General features: G+C 43.6%; 1 protein-coding gene across 2 annotated transcripts; it reads left to right on the top strand.

Moving 5' to 3' along the window:
* Nucleotides 1-2119: 2119 nt before the first annotated feature.
* On the top strand, nucleotides 2120-17655 carry uba5 (ubiquitin-like modifier activating enzyme 5). Of its 2 annotated transcripts, none has more exons than XM_043719517.1 (12): nucleotides 2120-2360; nucleotides 5872-5917; nucleotides 6015-6104; nucleotides 6900-7009; nucleotides 8722-8808; nucleotides 10673-10757; nucleotides 10959-11063; nucleotides 12787-12914; nucleotides 13532-13667; nucleotides 15330-15405; nucleotides 16757-16863; nucleotides 17205-17655. In XM_043719517.1, the coding sequence occupies exons 1-12, from the start codon at nucleotides 2206-2208 to the stop codon at nucleotides 17292-17294; spliced, it is 1215 nt and encodes a 404-aa protein (XP_043575452.1). In that variant the 5' UTR covers nucleotides 2120-2205; the 3' UTR covers nucleotides 17295-17655. The 2 variants fall into 2 exon arrangements, with proteins under 2 accessions (XP_043575452.1, XP_043575453.1); XM_043719518.1 differs by having other exon boundaries at nucleotides 2121-2360; nucleotides 17208-17655.
* The last annotated feature ends 1369 nt before the right edge of the window (nucleotides 17656-19024 follow it).

Raw genomic sequence — 19024 nt, 5'->3', positions numbered from 1 at the left:
GAACAAGCAATGGTGCAGTAATCAAAATCTGGGTGCTCAAAGGCCAGGACTGATCAGGCAGAGAGATCTGCGTGGGAGCTGGAGATTCTGGGGAGGCCATAGAGAAATTTGAAAACAAGGCAAGAATTTTAAATTTGAAGTACTGTTAGAGGCATAGGTGGGATGGGAACACAGAACCAAAAGAAAATATTCAGTTTTGCTATGGCAGTCCCAAAGAAAGCTAGCGGAAGAGAAAATGGCACATTTATCTGAATAGGTACAAACATTTATATCAAAAAACAGAAAAATGCATCATTTGTGGAGTTACTGTTTCTGTTGAAGATGTTTCTTAGAGCCATGTTGGACTCATACAAACAAGGAACAACAGTAGGCACACAGAATGTGGAGAAATTTAGGAGGCTTGGCAGCATCTGTGGAGAGAGAAACCAGGTTCACTTCCGAGTCCAGTATATTGTGTGCAATTCTGGTCTCCCTGCCATAGTAAGGATGATGTGAAACGTGAAAGGTTCAGAAAAGGATGTTGCCAGGGTTGGAGGGTTTGAGCTATAGGGAGAGGTTGAACAGGATGGGACTGTTTTCCCTGGAGCATCGGAGGCTGAGGGGTGACCTGATAGAGGTTTGTAAAATCATGAGGGGCATGGATAGTATAAATAGACAAGGTTTTTTCCTTGGGTCGGGGAAGTCAAGAACAAGAGGGCATAGGTTTAGAGTGAGGGGGAAAGATATAAAAGGGACTAAGGAGCAACTTTTTCACACAGAGGGTGGTGCGTGTATGGAATGAGCTTCCAGAGGATGTGGTGGAGGCTGGTACAATTACAACATTTAAAAGGCATCTGGATGGGTATATGAATAGGAAGGGTTTAGAAGGATATGGGCCACGTTCTGGGAAATGGAACTAGATTAATTTAGGATATCTGGTCAGCATGGACGAGTTGAACTGAACGATCTGTTTCCTATGCATCTCTATGACTTCTTCAGAAGACTTCTGAATTATGCCGGACTCAAAACACTTGCTCTGTTTTTCTCTCCATAGATGCTGCTGCAGCTGCTGACTTTCTCCTGCATTCTCTGTATTTGTTTCAGATTTTCAGCATCTGCAGTATTCTGCCTTGATCAAAGGAGCGAGAGGCCCAGTTGACCCTTTGAGCTTGCACCACCATTCAGTAAGTTGATTTTAAAATGTTAATATTTTCTCTGTACCCAGATTCTGCTGACCGTTCTTTTTCTTTTGATACCCATTTCCAGCACTTTGTTTATAATTCATTTATGTATATATTTGAGGGACAGTTGTGGCTGGGAGACGTACTTACCATTCAAGCAGTTTAGATGCGTTATGGACAAAGTTAAAAACCACACAACACCAGATTATAGTCTTAACGGGTTTACTTGGAAGTATAAGCTTTCAGAGAGCTGCTCCTTCATCAGGTCGCAACCTGAAGTGCTCAGAAAGCTAGTGCTTCCAATTAAACCTGTTGGACTATAACCTAATGTTGTGCACATCGGATGCTGCCTGAACTGCTGTGCTCTTCCAGCACCACTAATCCAGAATCTGCTTTCCAGCATCTGCAGTCATTGTTTTTACCTACCTGATTTTTAACTTTGCCTACCCCCAGTCCAACAGGGGAACCTCCAAATCATCGATGTGTTATGACACACCTCTGGAGCAGGTAGGAGTGTGAACGGCTTTTTCCCGAAACGTCGATTTTCCTGCTCCTCGGATGCTGCCTGACCTGCTGCGCTTTTCCAGCACCACTCTGTTCTAGTCATGATTTGCACAATCACTTGATGAAGGAGCAGTGTTCCGAAAGCTAGTGTGCTTCCAATTAAACCTGTTGGACTATAACCTGGTGTTGTGTGATTTTTAACTTTGTGCACTCTAATCTAAACTGTGAACCTGGTCCTCCTGGCTCAGAGATAGGAACACTACCACTGTTCCTTTGTGTTTGGGAGATGATTACTACAGGGGTGGCCGGTCCAGTGTTTTTTATCAATGGGAAGCCAGTCACTGAGTAAGTCGCTACAATGTTGGAGCTACAGATCTGACCAATCAGCGCGGCATTCCGTCCGGCTTTTGCTACACTACGTTCGGTCCTTTGTGACGTCGCGTCCCGCTGATGTCACAACGTTCGGGCCGTGCTGCGGCAGTGATACGTGGCGTTCCATTCTCTTCCTCTCTGGCCTGAAGCTCAGCGGTCCGGCTCTACCATGGCCACGGTACCGGAGCTACAGGCGAAAATCCGAGCTCTCGAAGACGAGCTGGCGGCGGAAAGGGCCGGGAAAGCCGGCTCGGGGGAGCAGCCGTGCCAGCGCAAGAAAATAGAGAAGATGAGCGCGGAGGTGGTGGATTCCAACCCTTACAGGTGATGCTGCATTCTACATTGGCCGCTTGTCTCATGCACCCCGCTGTGAAAGTCTTCCTTTTACTCTCCCGTTACTTGTTAATGTTTCTGCAGTGAACGAACCATGACTTGTAAGTTACCATATGGTGCCAAGTCATTCCCAACTTAATCGCAGCTACTGCAGTCTGACACAACTAACAAATAAATACACTTGTTGTAATGTTGGTGTACGTAAGCTTTCTTCTGTTGATTTAAAAGCTTACAATTTTACTAGTAAGCTGGCCAGCCCCATATCTTGAACTCATCCAGCACTTTTGTCAGGATCGTTCTAATGTCCATAACTGGTTGATATTTGTCAGTGTGTGTGTGTGACAGACTGACGGTGTGTTTGTGAGAGAGTGGAGTGTGAGTAATGTGTGTGTGAGTGACAGTGAGCGCGAGAGAGAATGAGTGAGAATATGCACCTTATTTTAAAAGGGAATCAAAAAGGGCAATTATAGGCCAGTTAGTTCCAAATCAGTTATTGGGAAAATCTTGAGAGTCTATAATAAAGGATGTATCAGCAGAGCATAAATATAACCAAACAGAATTGTAACGGAAAAATTACACCTGATAAATTTAGTGAATTCTGACAGGGAGGATGGATAAAGGGGAGACAGTGGATGTAATATATTTGGATTTTCAGAGGGTATTTGATAAGGTGCCACACGTTAAGTTATTTAAAAAGGGTTTGAGGGTGTAGTAAATTGGCATGAGTGAGGATTGGCTAATTAGAAGAAAACAGAGTTGGGATAAAGGGGACATTTTCAGGATGTCAGCCTGGAACTAACAGAGGAACTAACAGGGAGCAGCGCGGGAGCCACAATTATTTGCTTCATACGTTAATGACTTGGATGAGGAAAGTGGATGACACATGAATAGGTGGGAAGGTAAGTGGTGAGGAGAACACACCAAGTCTCCAGACGGATATAGGCAGGTTAAGTGGGTGTGTTAAAAACTTGGCAGATGGACAATAATGAGGGAAAATGTGAAGTTCAGCACGTAGGCAGGATGGAGAAAGACTTCAGAAAGCTGCACCCCTAACCCATCACTGGCCTACACTGACTCCCTGCCCTTCTCTTTGTTTTGAGTTCTCATGCTTATGCTTATTTAAATCCCTCCATGACCAAGCATCTCTTTCTCTCTCTCTTAACCTCATCTGTTCTGAAAATCCAGGATTTGACAGCCCTTCGCTCATTCAGCCCCCATCCTGGCTTCCTTTGATCTATGATTATTAGCCATACCTTTAGCTGCTAAGGCCCTGGATGGTGGAAAAACTATAATTGTTTTGGCCAAAGGTCAGAGACCAATGTTTACCCAAGACTGGCTACTAATTGAGTGTAGATTAGATTAGCGTGGTGCTGGAAAAGCACAGCAGGTCAGGCAGCATCCGAGGAGAAGGAAAATCGACATTTCAGGCAAAAGCCCTTCATCAGGAAGATTCAGCACCACTCTAATCTAGACTCTGATTTCCTCAATCTGCGGTCCTCAATTGTGCCTTGCTAATTGAGTGTGCAAGCTATGCAAATGTAGACATTAGAGTGTTCTCAGTTCACCAGGTCAAGCATGTATGTAATATTATCTTATTAACTTGTATTGATATGCAAAGCAATTTCTTTGTTCTGAAGTTAATGCAACATAGGAATGTTTACAATCCAGATAAGGCCTTCAGGTGCAACAAGACCTCTCCAGCTCCCTCAGATGGCTGAGCAAGCCATTCAGTTCTAAGGGTGATCCTGCTACCCTCCTTGAGGGCAATTCGAGATGGTCAAGAGTGCCTTCATGCTGTGAATGAAATTTTAAAAATCTTGAATGGTCCTTTCCTCAAGACTCTGAGTCATAGAATTTCTGCAGCACAAAAGGCAGCCATTTGACTCACCATCTCTGTAACAGCTTCCAAATGAGCAACTCACTTAATCCCATTCTGTAACCACCGTCACACTGTAATCCTTTCTCTATTGTTCTCATTCACTTGATTTTCAACCAGTGATCCCAAGTTTGTTTCATGTAATGTACAACATTTATGCAAAGAGCTGATTATATCTTCAGGAAGTTACATTGGGAGCTCTTCATGATATTCCAGATCCCTATTATTGTGTGAATTGATAAGTACTTGTGAAATAGGTGTAGGAGTAGACCATTTGGCCCTTTAAACCTGCTATACTGTTAGAAACGATCGTGGATGATCTTCTGTACTAGCTCTGTTTCACTGTCCTCTTCCATATTCCTTGATTCAGGATTAAAAGTTTGTATCTCCCATTTTAAATATATTCCACCGGAGAGAAATCACAGCCCTTGGAGTGAAGAGACTTCTCTTCTCAGTCCTAACTGATCATCCCATGACCCTGAGACTTAGTGCCCCAGTTCTCTAGATTTCCCCTGCCAGCGGAAACAACCTTTCCATGTCTCCGTCTTCAGATCCCAGTTGACAATAATACTGGACAAGTCAATCTCAGCGTGAAACTTGACTTCGTAGATTGTAAATTTTATTTTTGCAGTTTGGTTAGTGTGGCGGTTGACTACTGGACATATTCACGGCAGGCTGTCAGTGTCCTTTAACAGGACAACACAAGTTATCTCACTAAAGAGAAACAAAGTTTCCTTTTATATAAGGTTTAGAAAGCTCTTAATATTATCAGCAAAAAAAGGAAGGTTTAATCTTGTTCCTTGCATCACCTTTACAGATATTGGGTCCCAGTAAAATATCACCGCTGTCCTAACGCTTTAAGTCCCTTCCTCACTGACATCCCAGCTTTGCTGGTTTAGACATTTATTCACAGTTCTGGGTGCCTACATTCCTTTCCAGTTCTGACAGCTTAACCCTCTCTTCAGTTCTGTTGGCTTTCAAACTTTTACATAAACTCTTATAACTTGTAGACTTCACAAACTAACCTGTCTTCCTTCTCGGGTGAAACTGTTCCTCTGAACTGAAACCTGATTGTGAACTCAAACTACTTGTGGCCTTTGGTCAGTTTTTCTGTCATAAGATCTGACCAAATTTTGAAGTGAAGAAGTTCAGTTAACATCGCCGGTATCCTGCTAGGTGCTGAACCTAAGTCATGTGTTGTCTTTAGTTATCTGTTCCAAATGACTTTATGTTTGAAAGAAATGTCTTCACATCACTGAAACCATTTGTCTACTTCTACTTTAAAATCTAAATTTCGAAATGATGATATACTGTACTACTACATCACACCTGTCAAACTCCACCCAAATCAATAATATTTCACTAAGATTGCCTATTATTCTTCTAAACAATGGGAATACTTCATCTCTCAACATAGGACAGCCTTCTTGTGCCAGGAGCCAATCTAATGAACCTTTGCCACACGGGCTGTAGTGCTGGTACATCCTTCCCTTCGGGGGAACCAAAGGGTTGCATGGGACGCAAGATGCGATCTCACCAAAGCCCTGTGATGTTGTTGAGAATTGATTAAATTCAGTTTACATTCTCTATTTTATTCTAACTTCAAAAACTTTCTATTTTACTCAGTCGGCTGATGGCTCTCAAACGGATGGGAATTGTTGCAGATTATGAGGTGAGCTGACTTTGCAAATAAGCGGTGACTGCGTGACTGTTGGGTGGTTTCGTGATGATAAGACTGACTTTGTTTTTCATTCTATATGTACGAACAGAAAATTCGGGAGTTTGCAGTGGCAGTAGTGGGTGTCGGTGGGGTTGGAAGTGTGACAGCTGAAATGTTGACAAGATGTGGCATTGGTAAGGTAATACAAACTCTCTGCTTCCTTTTTGACCTTCATTCTACGGACTGAATAAACGACAAAACCATTCCACGCAAACTTTTAAATTTGACATTGTAAATCTAGCAGGCATAAGCGTTTTTATATTTCATACTTGTCATATCATATTGTCCAAGGGTGTAAGAAATAGACACTTCCTGAAGAGATTAAGAGTGTGAATGTTCTGAAGCAGCACAGTGCAAGATGTCCTTTAGCACGACCATAATATAGGAGTATGTTACACTGTTAAGTGTATAAACAGGAAGAGACCCTTTGGACTTTCGAGACACATGGTGCTAATCTGTGATGTAACTCCATATACCTGCTTTTACCCCATTTCTTGTAATACCTTTGGTTGTTAAAAGAACTACCAATCAAGAACGAGAAGGGGAGAAACTGTTCCTGCTCATAGAAGTGGCGTGAATGACAGGACTTAGATTTAAAGTGACCTGCAAAAGAAGCAAGGGTGGAGTGGGGAGGAAAACCTTTTCACTCTGAGAGTCGTTACCGTCCGGAATGCAGTTCCTTGAAGTGTGACGGAGGTGGGTTTGATGGGGCCGTCGAGAGCATTAGGTTATTTCAACAGAAACCAGGTTCTGTGGAAAAGGCAGGAGAGTGGTGCCGAGTCGTAATGCCCATTTGGAGAGCTAGTACAGCATGATGGGTGGAATGGCCTTCTGCCCTGAAATGCTTCTGTGAAGTTCAGTTGTTGGTCAAATGAAGCGGGTGACTGGATCAACCCGAGTGATCTTTCCTTTCCTTTCCTTTTCTAACTTGCAGCTCTTAATCTTTGACTATGACAAGGTCGAACTGGCAAATATGAACAGACTTTTCTTTCAGCCTCATCAAGCCGGCCTCAGTAAAGTGGAAGCAGCTAAACACACACTGAGGTAAAGCAATTGTCATTACCACCGAGAGACTCGTGTTCCTCCCTCTCCTTGAGTTGGGAATTCAGCAGTGAACCCATTCTATTCTTTGTTTGATGGAAAGATCCAATTTGCATTATCCATGGAACTTTCCATGAATGTGGTCATGGAAAAGCAGCTGCAGGGGTGAAAGACTGTCTCCCACCCCTACTACCACAACCACCACGGTGGCTTTGTTGGTATCAGGCATTCAGAGCTTTTGAGTCAAAAGCTGATGATTGTCACTGACCTGGATTGGTCACTCTCTGAATAGATATTATCTGATCTTTTGGTATTTCCAACATTTTCTCTCTTCATTATTACGATTTGAGCAACAGACGTACCTAGCTGTGCCCTAAATCATGACAGCAGATGAGCAGTCCATAGATGTGCAGGCCAGGTGAATTGGCCCTGCTAAATTGCCCATAGTGTTAGATGCATTAGTCAGAGGGAAATGGGTCTGCATGGCCTGATTGGGCCGAAGGGCCTGTTTCCACACTGTAGGGAATCTAATCTAATCTCATGAGCAAGATTGAAGAAACTTGTGTGCAATGTTAGTTTTTGTGTGTGTGTGAGAGAGAGAGAGAGAGAAACAATACCTGCACCCACATTTCTGCAGTTGGATTGATAATTCAATATTGTGAGAGCTGCAGTCACCCACAGTGCTTTCTGACAAAGGGGACACATCTGAAGTGTTGACTCATCTGCTTTTAGTTTTTGTCCCCTAATCTCTTGAGAATTTCCAGAATTTTCTGGTTCTCTGCCATCCATCACTGTTGGAATGAGCTTTCTCAAGTTCAGTGAAAGGGGAGGACCGAAGGCTGACCGGGTGGGGGAGGGGTGAGGTTATTAGTGTAAATGTAAGAGAAATCTAAGCTAGAGGTTATCTGTATAAGGTAACCACTAAATAAATCCAATGGGCAATTCCAGAGAAATGTCTTTAACCTGAAAGAGAGTGGAATGTGGAACTTGCTACCACTGGATAGTGCAAAATAGATCTTTCCTCTCCTATTTGTAATAAAGAAATTTTTGACTTTAGCCATCTGAGTTTGAGTGTATCATTTGTCCCTTAGTGAAAGTTTAGGAAAATGAGAGGTGATCTGACTGAAAGAAGATTCTGAGGAGATTAACAGGGTTGGTGCTGAGAGGATGTATCCCCTCATGGGAGAGGTTAATATTAGGGGACACGGTTTAGCGATGAGGGCTCTGCCATCAAAGATGGAAATGAGGAGAAATTTCTTACAAGGATCATGACTCTGTGCAATGCTCTGCCCAAAGAGTGACAAAGGCAGAGTCATCTAGTGTGGAAACAGGCCATTCAGCCCATCGAGGGCACCCGAAGGGCATCCCACCCTATTGAGTCATTTTGAGGCAGAGGGAGATAGAACCTTTGTTAGTCAAGAATATCTGGAGGGGGGTGGGGGAGGAGCAAGTAGATTAGAAATTACGAACAGATCAATCATGATCATGTGGAATAGCATATGTTCATAAAACCAATCCTCCCCTCAATTTGTCATCTTTAATCATCTCATCCTCAATCCTTTAAAGGATCCACTGGGTCATGGTAAAGTATAAGTGCCTTGCACCTTGTATCCAATGTATAGTGTGCAATAGTATCATTATTAATATTGCTAATGTGGTTAGTTTGACAGCCCATCAGGAGCTGAATGGAAATGATCTGTTTCTTGTGTTTTCAGGAACATTAACCCTGATGTTCAGTTTGAAACTCACAACTACAATGTCACTACAATGGACAACTTTCAGCATTTTATGGATCGAATCCGGTTAGTCCTGAGCTGCAAAGTGTGAATCATGCTCCCTCATTTTCCAGATGCCACTTTAAAGTGCTTTTTCTGTCGGATCTTCACAATCAGACGGAAGCTATTCAGCCCATTGTCTGTGCTGGCTCTTGAAAGGCAAATGTCCAGTTACTCTCTCACTCGGTGTTCGCTCTGGTGTGCGTATCTGTCCCAGGGATGATCAAACTGGTTTTGTACGTAGGCCAGATGCATTAGGGGTTGACGGTCCTACACTTCTTATAAACATAAGAGGCGTGGCAGCCAATGTGTACACGCAAGGCTCCGCAAGCACGGGGGTGGTAATCTCCAGAGTGGTGCTGATCAAGGATAAATAATCCGGAAAGCCGACTGGGCTTGTACTTGCTGGAGTTTAGAAGAATGAGAGGGGGAAATCTCGTAGAAACATGAAATCCTGGACAGATTAGATGTGAGGAGAATGTTCCCGATGTTGGAGAAGTCCAGAACTAAGGATCACAGTCTAGGAATAAAGGGTAAGCCATTCAGAACTGAGATGAGGAAGAATTTCTTCACTCAGAGTTGGGAACCTGTGGAATTCTCTCTGACAGGAACCTGTTGGGGTCAGTTTGCTAGATATATTCAAAAGGGAGCTGGGCATAGCCCTTGTGGCTAAAGGGATCAAGGGATATTGGGAGAGGGCGGAAATGGGATACTGAGATTGCATGATCAGCCATGGTCATATTGAATGGTGGTACAGGGGTAGACCATTTGGCCCTATTTCCCATGTTATCCCCTCAGCCTCCCTGTACTTATCCCTCAGCTAACAGGGAGAGCATCCCATTCCAAACCTCTCACTGATGCTTGGTGTTCTCTGGATCTGCTGCTGGGAGAGGCTGGTCAGTGTGTGGACACACTGACTCCAGGGGCTGTTGCAGTGCACAGACCTGGAACATTCACACAGCAACTGGGGAATTGAGGGATTCGTGTGGAGAAGACCTCTGCTCTGCCAAATCGCCCAGCAAAGTGTTGACAGTCTTGAGGTTTTCAGTATGAGCTTGTCGCTCACAGCGAGAATGAATCTTGCTCAGGGTAAGTGCCTGGAGTCTGTAGCAGTGTAGCCAGCACATGGTTCTGGCTGATCAGGAGATTCTCCCCCTCCTGCTACACCAGGAGGAATTACAGATCGACAGTTGACCTGTTTAGTCACTTTATAGAAATGTAGTTAACAGGAAGAGGAGTAAGCTTTTTATTTGCAAAAACTGGAAAGTCTTGATGACTGTGATCAATGTGGTATCACATGAACAGTTTGAACTTGAACAGATGAACTTCACAGGTGTGATAACCTTCACATCTCTCACCATTTATCGTGTGGGTGAGCTTCAATATGAATCTCTTCCAATTAAGGTTCTTCACAAAGTAATCGTGATCAAAAACAGATCTTCACAGATTGTAACTTAACTGTGAATTGGTGCCTGTGAAACCACAGAACAATTTTACATAAACATGTAAAAAACAAGGAAAACAGGAGCAGGAATAGGCCATTCGGCCCAGCGAGCCTGCTCCACCCTTCAGTGTAATCATGGTTTATCATCCAAGTCAACACCCTGTTCCCACTTCCCCTCTTGCATGAGGTGGGACTCGGGCCAGGAGGTAGAGATTGCTATCCACTGCACCACATCCTCCTGTGGTTTTATTCAGTAGGGTAACCTGGACACAGATGCCATAAGTTTTCTTTAACATTCTAAGTAAGTTGCCTGAGTGTTTTGAGCATATTCCCCGCTTTCCAACCACACATACCCCTTGGTGATACGTCATTTATGTTATAGTTCTTTCCAGCCTGAACTGTTCTGCAACAGGTTAACCCGTCCCATGTGATTCTGGTTGCCATTAGGAACGGTGGGTTGCAGGAAGGACAGCCTGTGGACTTGGTACTGAGCTGTGTGGACAACTTTGAGGCCCGAATGGCAATCAACACAGTAAGTTGGCTTCAATCTTCATCTGATTCAGAGTCACTGAAGTAAATGTAGTGGCACTTTTTCAGTTTTCAAATGCAAATTTGAGTTCTCAAATGAACTGATTTTTTTTTTTGTGGGGGGGCGGGCGCGGACAGAGAGTTATAAGATGATGTTTCTCTTCTGCTGGTTGTCCATCTTTGACATGTGTTTATTGGATTACAGGCGTGCAATGAGCTTGATCAGGTGTGGATGGAGTCCGGGGTCAGTGAGAATGCAGTGTCGGGACACATTCAGTTTCTTATCCCAGGACAGACGGCCTGTTTTGCAGTAGGTCCATTGCTGTTTATTGTGTTTCTGTTTCCAAATGTTGCAAATGACCCTTGTCTAAGCTAAAGAAGGAGAACGAGAGGGGCAGGGGGAAATCTCATTGAAACCTCTCTAATTTGCACAGTACTAGACTGGGTAAGCACAGGGTGGATGTTCCTGATGTCTGGGGATTCACAGTAAGGATACAGGGTGGTCCATTAAGGACTGAGATGAGGAGAAATGTCTTCACCCAGAGAGTGGTGAACCTGTGGAATTCTCTGACACTGGAAACTGTTGAGGTCAAAACATTGAAAGTTTTCAAGCAGGAGATAATATAGTTAATGTGAAAGGGATTGAATGGTATAGGAAGAAAGTGGGAACAGGGGACTGAGTTGGATGATCAGCCAGGATCATGTTGAGTGATGGATAAGCAGGAGGCTAGAAGAACACAGCAAGCCAGGCAGCATCAGGAGGTGGAGAAGTTGATTTTTTAGGTGTAACCCTTCAGTATCTGCAGTTTTTCTTTTTGTCTCGAACCAATATTGAATAGTGGAGCTGACTCAAAGGGCCGAATGACCTACTGTTTGTGTAAAATTATTTCATGTTTTCTCAAGCACAAGGTTACATTTGATCGGGGGTGGGCAGATCTGCTTTTGATCACGACAACTTAATAGGCAGCCGCAGCTGAGAGAGATTCATATCAAAGCCCACCCACGTGACAAACAGCGAGAGATGTAAAGGTTGACACACCTTCCTTGAACTGTTAAACTCATCTGTTCAAGTTCAAAGAGCGTTCACGTGATATCACATTGATCCCAGTCATTGAGACTTGGCAGTTTTTGCTGAGAGTGTAAATGTTTTGGACGTATCTAATTCTAATCGGCACACTTTAGGAAGGGTGTGAGGATGCAGAAACTGGTTCCTGTGTATGGGAATGATTCCAGGGTGGAGAGGCTTCAGTTTGATGGATACACTGGCATTGTTCAGCCTGGAAAAGTAAAGGTGGGAGGTGTCAGAGGCAGGAGGGAGCTGGGTAGAATAGAAATGGAGATCCAGGTATCAGCACTTTTTAACTGGGTATCATGGGATATGGCCCAAGGCAGGTATATCTTATTGAATGTTGAATCTTCTGGAATGACAGAGCAGGCTCAAGGGGCTGAATGGCCTGCTCCTGTTCCTATCCATTACAGAGATTCAAGTCTGGAGAAATTGCCCTGTCTTCACTCTTAACTTGCTACTTAGCCTACTCCTTAGTTTCTCATTTCCTTTGGAGACTATTCAGTAAGTCCTTCCCAAGGTCCTGCTGACATGGACTTCTCTCAAATCCGAGCGCTGAAAAATTCTCTGTTTTAATAATCTGCAGAACTCTCATCCAAACTCTCTTCTGGTTTTGGAAACTTTACCGACTAAGCCCTTCTCCTGAGGAAACTGGTTATTCAGCCTCACAGCTCCAAGATGCGCCAAGCGAGTAATTTGTTTTATTTAACCACCAAAATGGTCCATTTGTTTCATGTTGTGTTACTATCCAGAATAAAATAAAATCTATCAGACCTCTGTGTAAGTAATTCATTTACTTGAAACAGTCTGAATCTTACAATAAGTTGGAAAACTGGTTAACTGTTGTTAATTAAACTCTATCCCCTTGATCCCAGAGAACATTGAACAAGTTTTCAATCACTTGAAGTTTTTCTTTACTAAGCTCGACACGTTGTGACATTGCCTGTTGTGTGTGGCCCCTTTGCAGTGTGCCCCCCCACTTGTGGTGGCTGCGAACATTGATGAAAAGACGCTGAAACGTGAAGGGGTGTGCGCGGCCAGTTTACCCACCACCATGGGCGTCGTAGCTGGGCTGCTTGTACAAAATGTCCTGAAGTAAGTCAGACTTTAAATTGCTATGTGTGGAGGGTGGAGTGTATCACAGATCACAGAATCCGTACAGTGTGGAAACAGGCCTCTCGGTCTAACAAGTCAACACCGACCCTTTGAAGACTAACCCACCCAGACCCATTCCCCTACCCTATTATCTTATATTTACTCCTGGCCAATGCATCTAACCTACACATACCTTTACACTACAGGCAATTTAGCATGCCCAATTCACCTGACCTGCTCATCTTTGCACTGTGGGAGGAAACCGGAGCACCCGGAGGAAACCCACACAGTCACGGGGAGAATGTGCAAACACCACACAGGTGCCTGAGGCTGGAATCGTACCCGGGTCCCTGGTGCTGTAAGGCAGCAGTGCTAACCACTGAGCCACCGTACTGACCTGCAGACATGCTGTGTGAGTGTGTGTGTGTGTGTTTGTGTGTGAGTATGTTTGCTGACAGTGGTTTGGTGTCCAGAATGATGCCTATGAGTGTTAGCTGAAATTTCCAAGGGCTGCACTAGTTTCAGGCAACAAACACCCCTGAAACTAACTCAACATCAGCATATCTAAGTTAGAGTTACATATGGCTATTTAATGAGCAACTCTGTTTTCTTTTCAGGTACCTTCTAGGCTTTGGCTCTGTGAGTTACTACTTGGGCTATAATGCAATGCAAGACTTCTTTCCAACAATGGCAATGAAACCAAATCCGAACTGCGATGATCAAAGCTGCCGGCTCCGACAGGAAGACTACAAGGTGGTCCATCAGTTTAAGCAGTAGTCCGTCCCTAAGGTGTGCCCTGTTCACAGACGTCGATTCCTGCTCCTTACGCCCACACCCTTTCGCTGTTTATTTTCTTTTCGATTCCCTGGTCCTTGCACATCATGTGGCCATGGAGATGGAAGGTTTGCCAATTATTGAGCTGCTTGTGTTGCTCTGACCCAGCCATTTGGCAGGCTGGTGGAACTTGGCACTTAACCACAGCCCTTCAGCTCTTTGCTTCCTGAGAGAATTGCAGTTCGTACAAAGGAACTAACTCTTTCAGCTGCTATGATCCCAGCAGATGATAACACTCGATAAATGAGATCCCAACATGAAACCTGGCTTGATAGATCATTTGTTTTGATCAGTTAATGTGATGACTACAAAAGATTTTTTTTAATAGAAAGATCAAGTTGGAAGACAGTTGAAGATCTTAAAACACACTGCAAATCAATGCTTCAACTTGTTTCCCAAAACTCATGGCCGTCAGTGATAATTCTATTGCTAAATTTAAATCGGAGACAAATTTTTATTCAACAAGGGCATCAAGCGATATGGGCCCAAGGCAGGCATATCTTAGTGAATGACAGAACACTCGAGGGGCTGAATGGCCTGCTCCTGTTCCTATCCATTACGGAGATTCAGGTCCAAAGAAATTACCCTGTCTTCACTCTTAACTTGCTACTTGGCTTTCTCATTTCATGTGGAGACAATTCAGTGAGTCCTTCCCAAGTCTGCCGGCATGGACTTCTCTCAGATCTGAGCGCTGAAAATTTCTCTGTTTTAATAACCTGCAGAACTCTAACCCAAATTCTTTTCTGGTTTGGAAGCTTTACAAACTCAGCCCTTCTCCTGAGGAAACTGTTTTGTTGAAGTACTGCTAGAAAACTAAACTTGCTTCTAAACTCTATCCTGGAGTCCTCTGTAGTGAACTAGACTGAACTGAAAAGGCAAATGGTCTTCACTGTTTACTCAACCTGTCACAGCTGCCCATTAACACCACAGGGATCTACGGTCACCTGCTAATGACAAAATGCTAGATTTAGTCATTGTTCAGGAAGAACACTTTGACCTTTACGTTTGAAAAGAGAATTCCTCACTAAAATAACTCTCATATCTTCTATTTTGAAATGCAAATTCCAAAAATGGGAGTTGTGTATATAAAATAAATATACATCTTTTCATCTCACATCCCAACGGATAGATGGTTTATTGCTTTCACTTAGAAATATCAGTGGGGAACAGTGCCTGATCTTTTAAATTCCTGCAGAGATGAGTTTAGAGTTAAAAAGAGGTCTCTCTCTGCTCAATTTAACAATATACCTCCGGTCTGACATCAGAGACAGCAACCTCCCCTCTGACCCCTCCATCCTCTTATCATGTGATCGTAGCACTTTGTTGTGCTTTCTGGGATCTGCAGTGAGGTCACCCCCCCCCCCAAAATTACCTTCAGACAGAACCCTCCCAGTCAACAAGAACAGGCACTGTCAGCCCCTTTTAAACGAGGTTCAATTTAAACTCAAGCACCAGAAGTGAAAGGAAATTTCTGTTCAACTTCTTTCCTTCCTTGTTTACCTATGGTCAAAACATTGTGTTCTGCATGTGTAAGACTTTGTGGAAGGTGGATAAGTGACATTCCATTTCTCTCTCCAACAGAAGAAAGAAGCAACGCATCCAAAGCAACAATTAGTTGAAGAGGATGAACAGATTGTACATGAGGAAAACAACTGGGGTAAGACTGGGGTAACTTGGGACGGTGTAGTGGCTCAGTGGTTAGCACTCCTGCCTCACAACACCAGGAACCTGGGTTCCATTCCACCCTCAGGTGATTGTGAAAACTCCACACTGATATTCTCCCTGTGGTTTCCTCCAGGTGCTCAAGTGCCCTCGCAGAATCCAAGGATGTGCAGGTTAAATGAATTGGCCATGCTAAATTGCTCCATAGTGTTCAGGGATGCACAGGCTAGATGGATTAGCTATGGCAAAAGTCAGGTTACGGGTTCTGGGTGGGAGAGTTGGTGCAGACTCAATGGCCTGTATCTGGACTGTTGGGATTCTGTGATACTAAGATCCATTTGAGTGCGGCTGATTTTATTAATATAAATATTTAATTATTGTCAAAACCCCGCGGGTCCAGATAGTTCTGGGGGAGGGGATGATGAAAGTTCAAGATGTTCTCATCCTGGCGACCTGTGGTTGTGCAGAAGGTCCTGTGCTGATTGGAGCTGAGCCAGAGTGCAGTTGGACAGATGGTGGAACTTTACAGCTGTAGAGTGAACAGCTGGCACAGTGCATCACAACTTCCCTGGACTTGATCTTTTCCAGTGCATCTCTCTCTCTCTCTCTCTCTCTCTCTCTCTGTGTCTCAAGCCATCACTGCCCAACTGCTTGAATTCTGTCCCATATCAGGGACTACTTATACATCATGATGATAACTACTGGTTGTGACCCCCTTTTTCCTGAGATTTTGAAATGGGGCTTCTCTCTATCCTAGCCCTGACTCCACTTAGAGTCTCTGTCTAGTAACAGCCATTATGTTTCTGCATTCTGGATTTTCAGCCTTCTCCTTTGATTTGAAAACTTTTCCATCAGATCTATCTTTTCTTTCCCTCTGACAATCATCTTCCTTGAACTTCTCCCAATTCTTGATTCCCACAATTATCAGATGTTGAATATCTGGGGGGGTTTTCACTGGATAAATCTCGAAGTAGTTGTGAAGGAGTAGGGACTGGACGAGAACTTAGCCAGGCTTTTGTGGAGTTGTCCTGATGAACATAACACCCTTATGTCCACAATACCACCTCATTCCCCCACATCTGGTATGGATTCTCTCTCTCTTTCTCCCCTTTTCTCTCTCTCTCTTTCCCCCCTCCGTCTCCCCCCCTCTTAGTACAGACTGAGGTAGGCCAAGCTTTCCAGTTTGAGAAATTGAGACACTGCACTTTTGTTTGTAAATATATGTTAGCTGGAGACCTATAACTGATTTTGCTTTTTCAGTGCCCCTTCACAGCGTTTCATTTTAAGAATTATCTTAGCAGGTGTCCAGAATGATTTGATTGTGTTGTGCTTTTTAATTTGTGCAGGTATCGAGCTAGTTTCGGAGATATCTGAGGAAGAATTGAAAGCTGCATCCGGCCCTGTGCCTGACCTTCCAGTGGGAATCACCGTTGCATACACGGTGCCTGATAAGGTACGTCTAAATGTTAGTACTGTAACAAGACAAATCATCATCATAACAAATGGTTTTTAAAAGTGTACCATTATAATTCCTTAGAGTAAAGCTGTGTGTTGGAATAATGTTGAAAGAAAATTGATTTTAACAGATCCTTCATTTCGGCTATGTTTTATTTTTTTCTGTGACTGTGCCAATCTGCATTAGCCCTGCATCGGGCTCCTTGGAAGGTTGGGCTGCCCACCTGTTTTGGGCTTTTGTCCCTCGCTTATAGCTGTTAATGAGCTAGGAGAATGATTTCAACTTTACAGTGACTGATCATTTTCACTTGCATTCTTGCTTACTGTTTGTCCTGTAAGCAGGAGGAGGACACAGCTAACAGCGGAGAGACTGTACAAGAGACGGAGCAGAGTCTGGAGGAGCTCATGGCTGCAATGAAACGCCTTTAACATCTTCATCAATGCAATCAAGTTGTTACATATGATGGAAATGAATCAGACCATTTTCAACATGAAGACTGCAAGAGTAGTGGTCCTGCCTCTTAGCCAGGAGGCCCAGGTTCAAGACCCACCTGCTAACATTTCTCATCAATCTGTTCGGAAAATATCTTGACACAAAGACCTTGTTTGACAGAGCTGATTTGTGCAAGTTACTGTCATCAATAACAGTAAAACATGGTGGTTCCATTATATTTAATTTTTTTTAATGGCTCGCAGTTTATGTATTGTCATCTCTTTGTACTCCCCCAAAGCTAGTGTGTGTAAATGTATGACTGTATATAATTAAATAAGACAAACCTAAGTGACACAATAAGTTGCAGTTGACTAAAATTTTAAAAAGTTGTTAACAACAATATAAAAGAGGAGAAAATAGAACTTCGATTACCCACACTTTCAAATGTCCACAATTTCTGTGGGAATTGGGAAGCCGATAAAAACCTAGGTCTCTGGATTCCTATTCCAATAGGATAAGTATTGGTCAGAACCTGGCAGAATTCACTTTCCCTGCAGCAACTCTGCAGACCTCTGGCATTAATGTAGGATTGAGTTGTTTGTTTGAAATTATTATTTTTGAGGAAGAGTCTTTTCTCCTCGCTGACTCGTATTAACTGACTCTGAAACTGATCTGGGCAACCTACTGAAAGCCTGGCAACAAGTCCTGCTCTTATTACTAGGCAGAATGTACTGCAACTAATATTGGAATCTGAATCTTATACTTGTACAACTAACCCTCTTGCCATAACTGCTAACTTCAGAATACAGGGACCAGCAATCCCTCTAATTTTCTTTCTGCTTGCACGTCTCTGAGGTCTGTGAGTAGCAGCAACATGTAGAACCAGAAGTCAGTGTTGTGAACTGAAGTGAGTGGATCAGCTGTACACCTGCACGGCCTACAGGAACTGTTGGCCGGATAGAGGAACAATGGTTCCATCATACAGAGCAAAACAAAATGTCAGCTGTAATTAATAGCCAAAACTTGGGCCTTAACCTAAAGTTGTCACTGCTGGTTTTACACTTTAAACTGTGGAATACATACTGTACAAGTTTTGATCTTACTGTATTGGTGATTTTAGAGAGACCCAAACAAACCATAATACTGGCAGAGTTTAGTAGAACTCAGATTTCTACAGTTTCCTCATTTCCCCTCCCCCCCCCACCTTGTCTCAGTCAAATCCCTCGAACTCAGCACCACCTTCCTAACCTGCAATCTTCTTCCTGATCTCTCTGCCCCCACCCCACTCCAGCCTATCACCGTCACCTTAACCTCCTTCCACCTATCGCATTTCCAACGCCCCTCCCCCAAGTTCCTCCTCCCTACCTTTTATCTTAGCCTGCTGGACACACTTTCCTCATTCCTGAAGAAGGGCTTATGCCCAAAACGTCGATTCTCCTGTTCCTTGGATGCTGCCTGACCTGCGCTTTTCCAGCAACACATTTTCAGCTCTGATCTCCAGCATCCGCAGCCCTCACTTTCTCCTCAGAGTTTAGTGGACTCAGGTTGCAGAAAATGAATGAGCTCTCTGGTAAATGGGCCGGCATTGACACTGAGCAGACATTTTTGGAGGAGGAGAGACCAGTGTTTTCGTGGAGCTGAAAGGAGCACATGAATGCTCCTATTACCTCCATACACTGAGGGGGATTTAAAAACGAAAAACATACCTTTTCAGAGCAGACCTTTT

Source organism: Chiloscyllium plagiosum, chromosome 29 (assembly GCF_004010195.1).
Source record: "Chiloscyllium plagiosum isolate BGI_BamShark_2017 chromosome 29, ASM401019v2, whole genome shotgun sequence".
In the NCBI taxonomy this organism is placed as follows: domain Eukaryota; kingdom Metazoa; phylum Chordata; class Chondrichthyes; order Orectolobiformes; family Hemiscylliidae; genus Chiloscyllium; species Chiloscyllium plagiosum.
The sequence above is the reverse complement of the archived record's forward strand: the minus strand, read 5'-3'. Positions and strand labels throughout refer to the sequence as shown.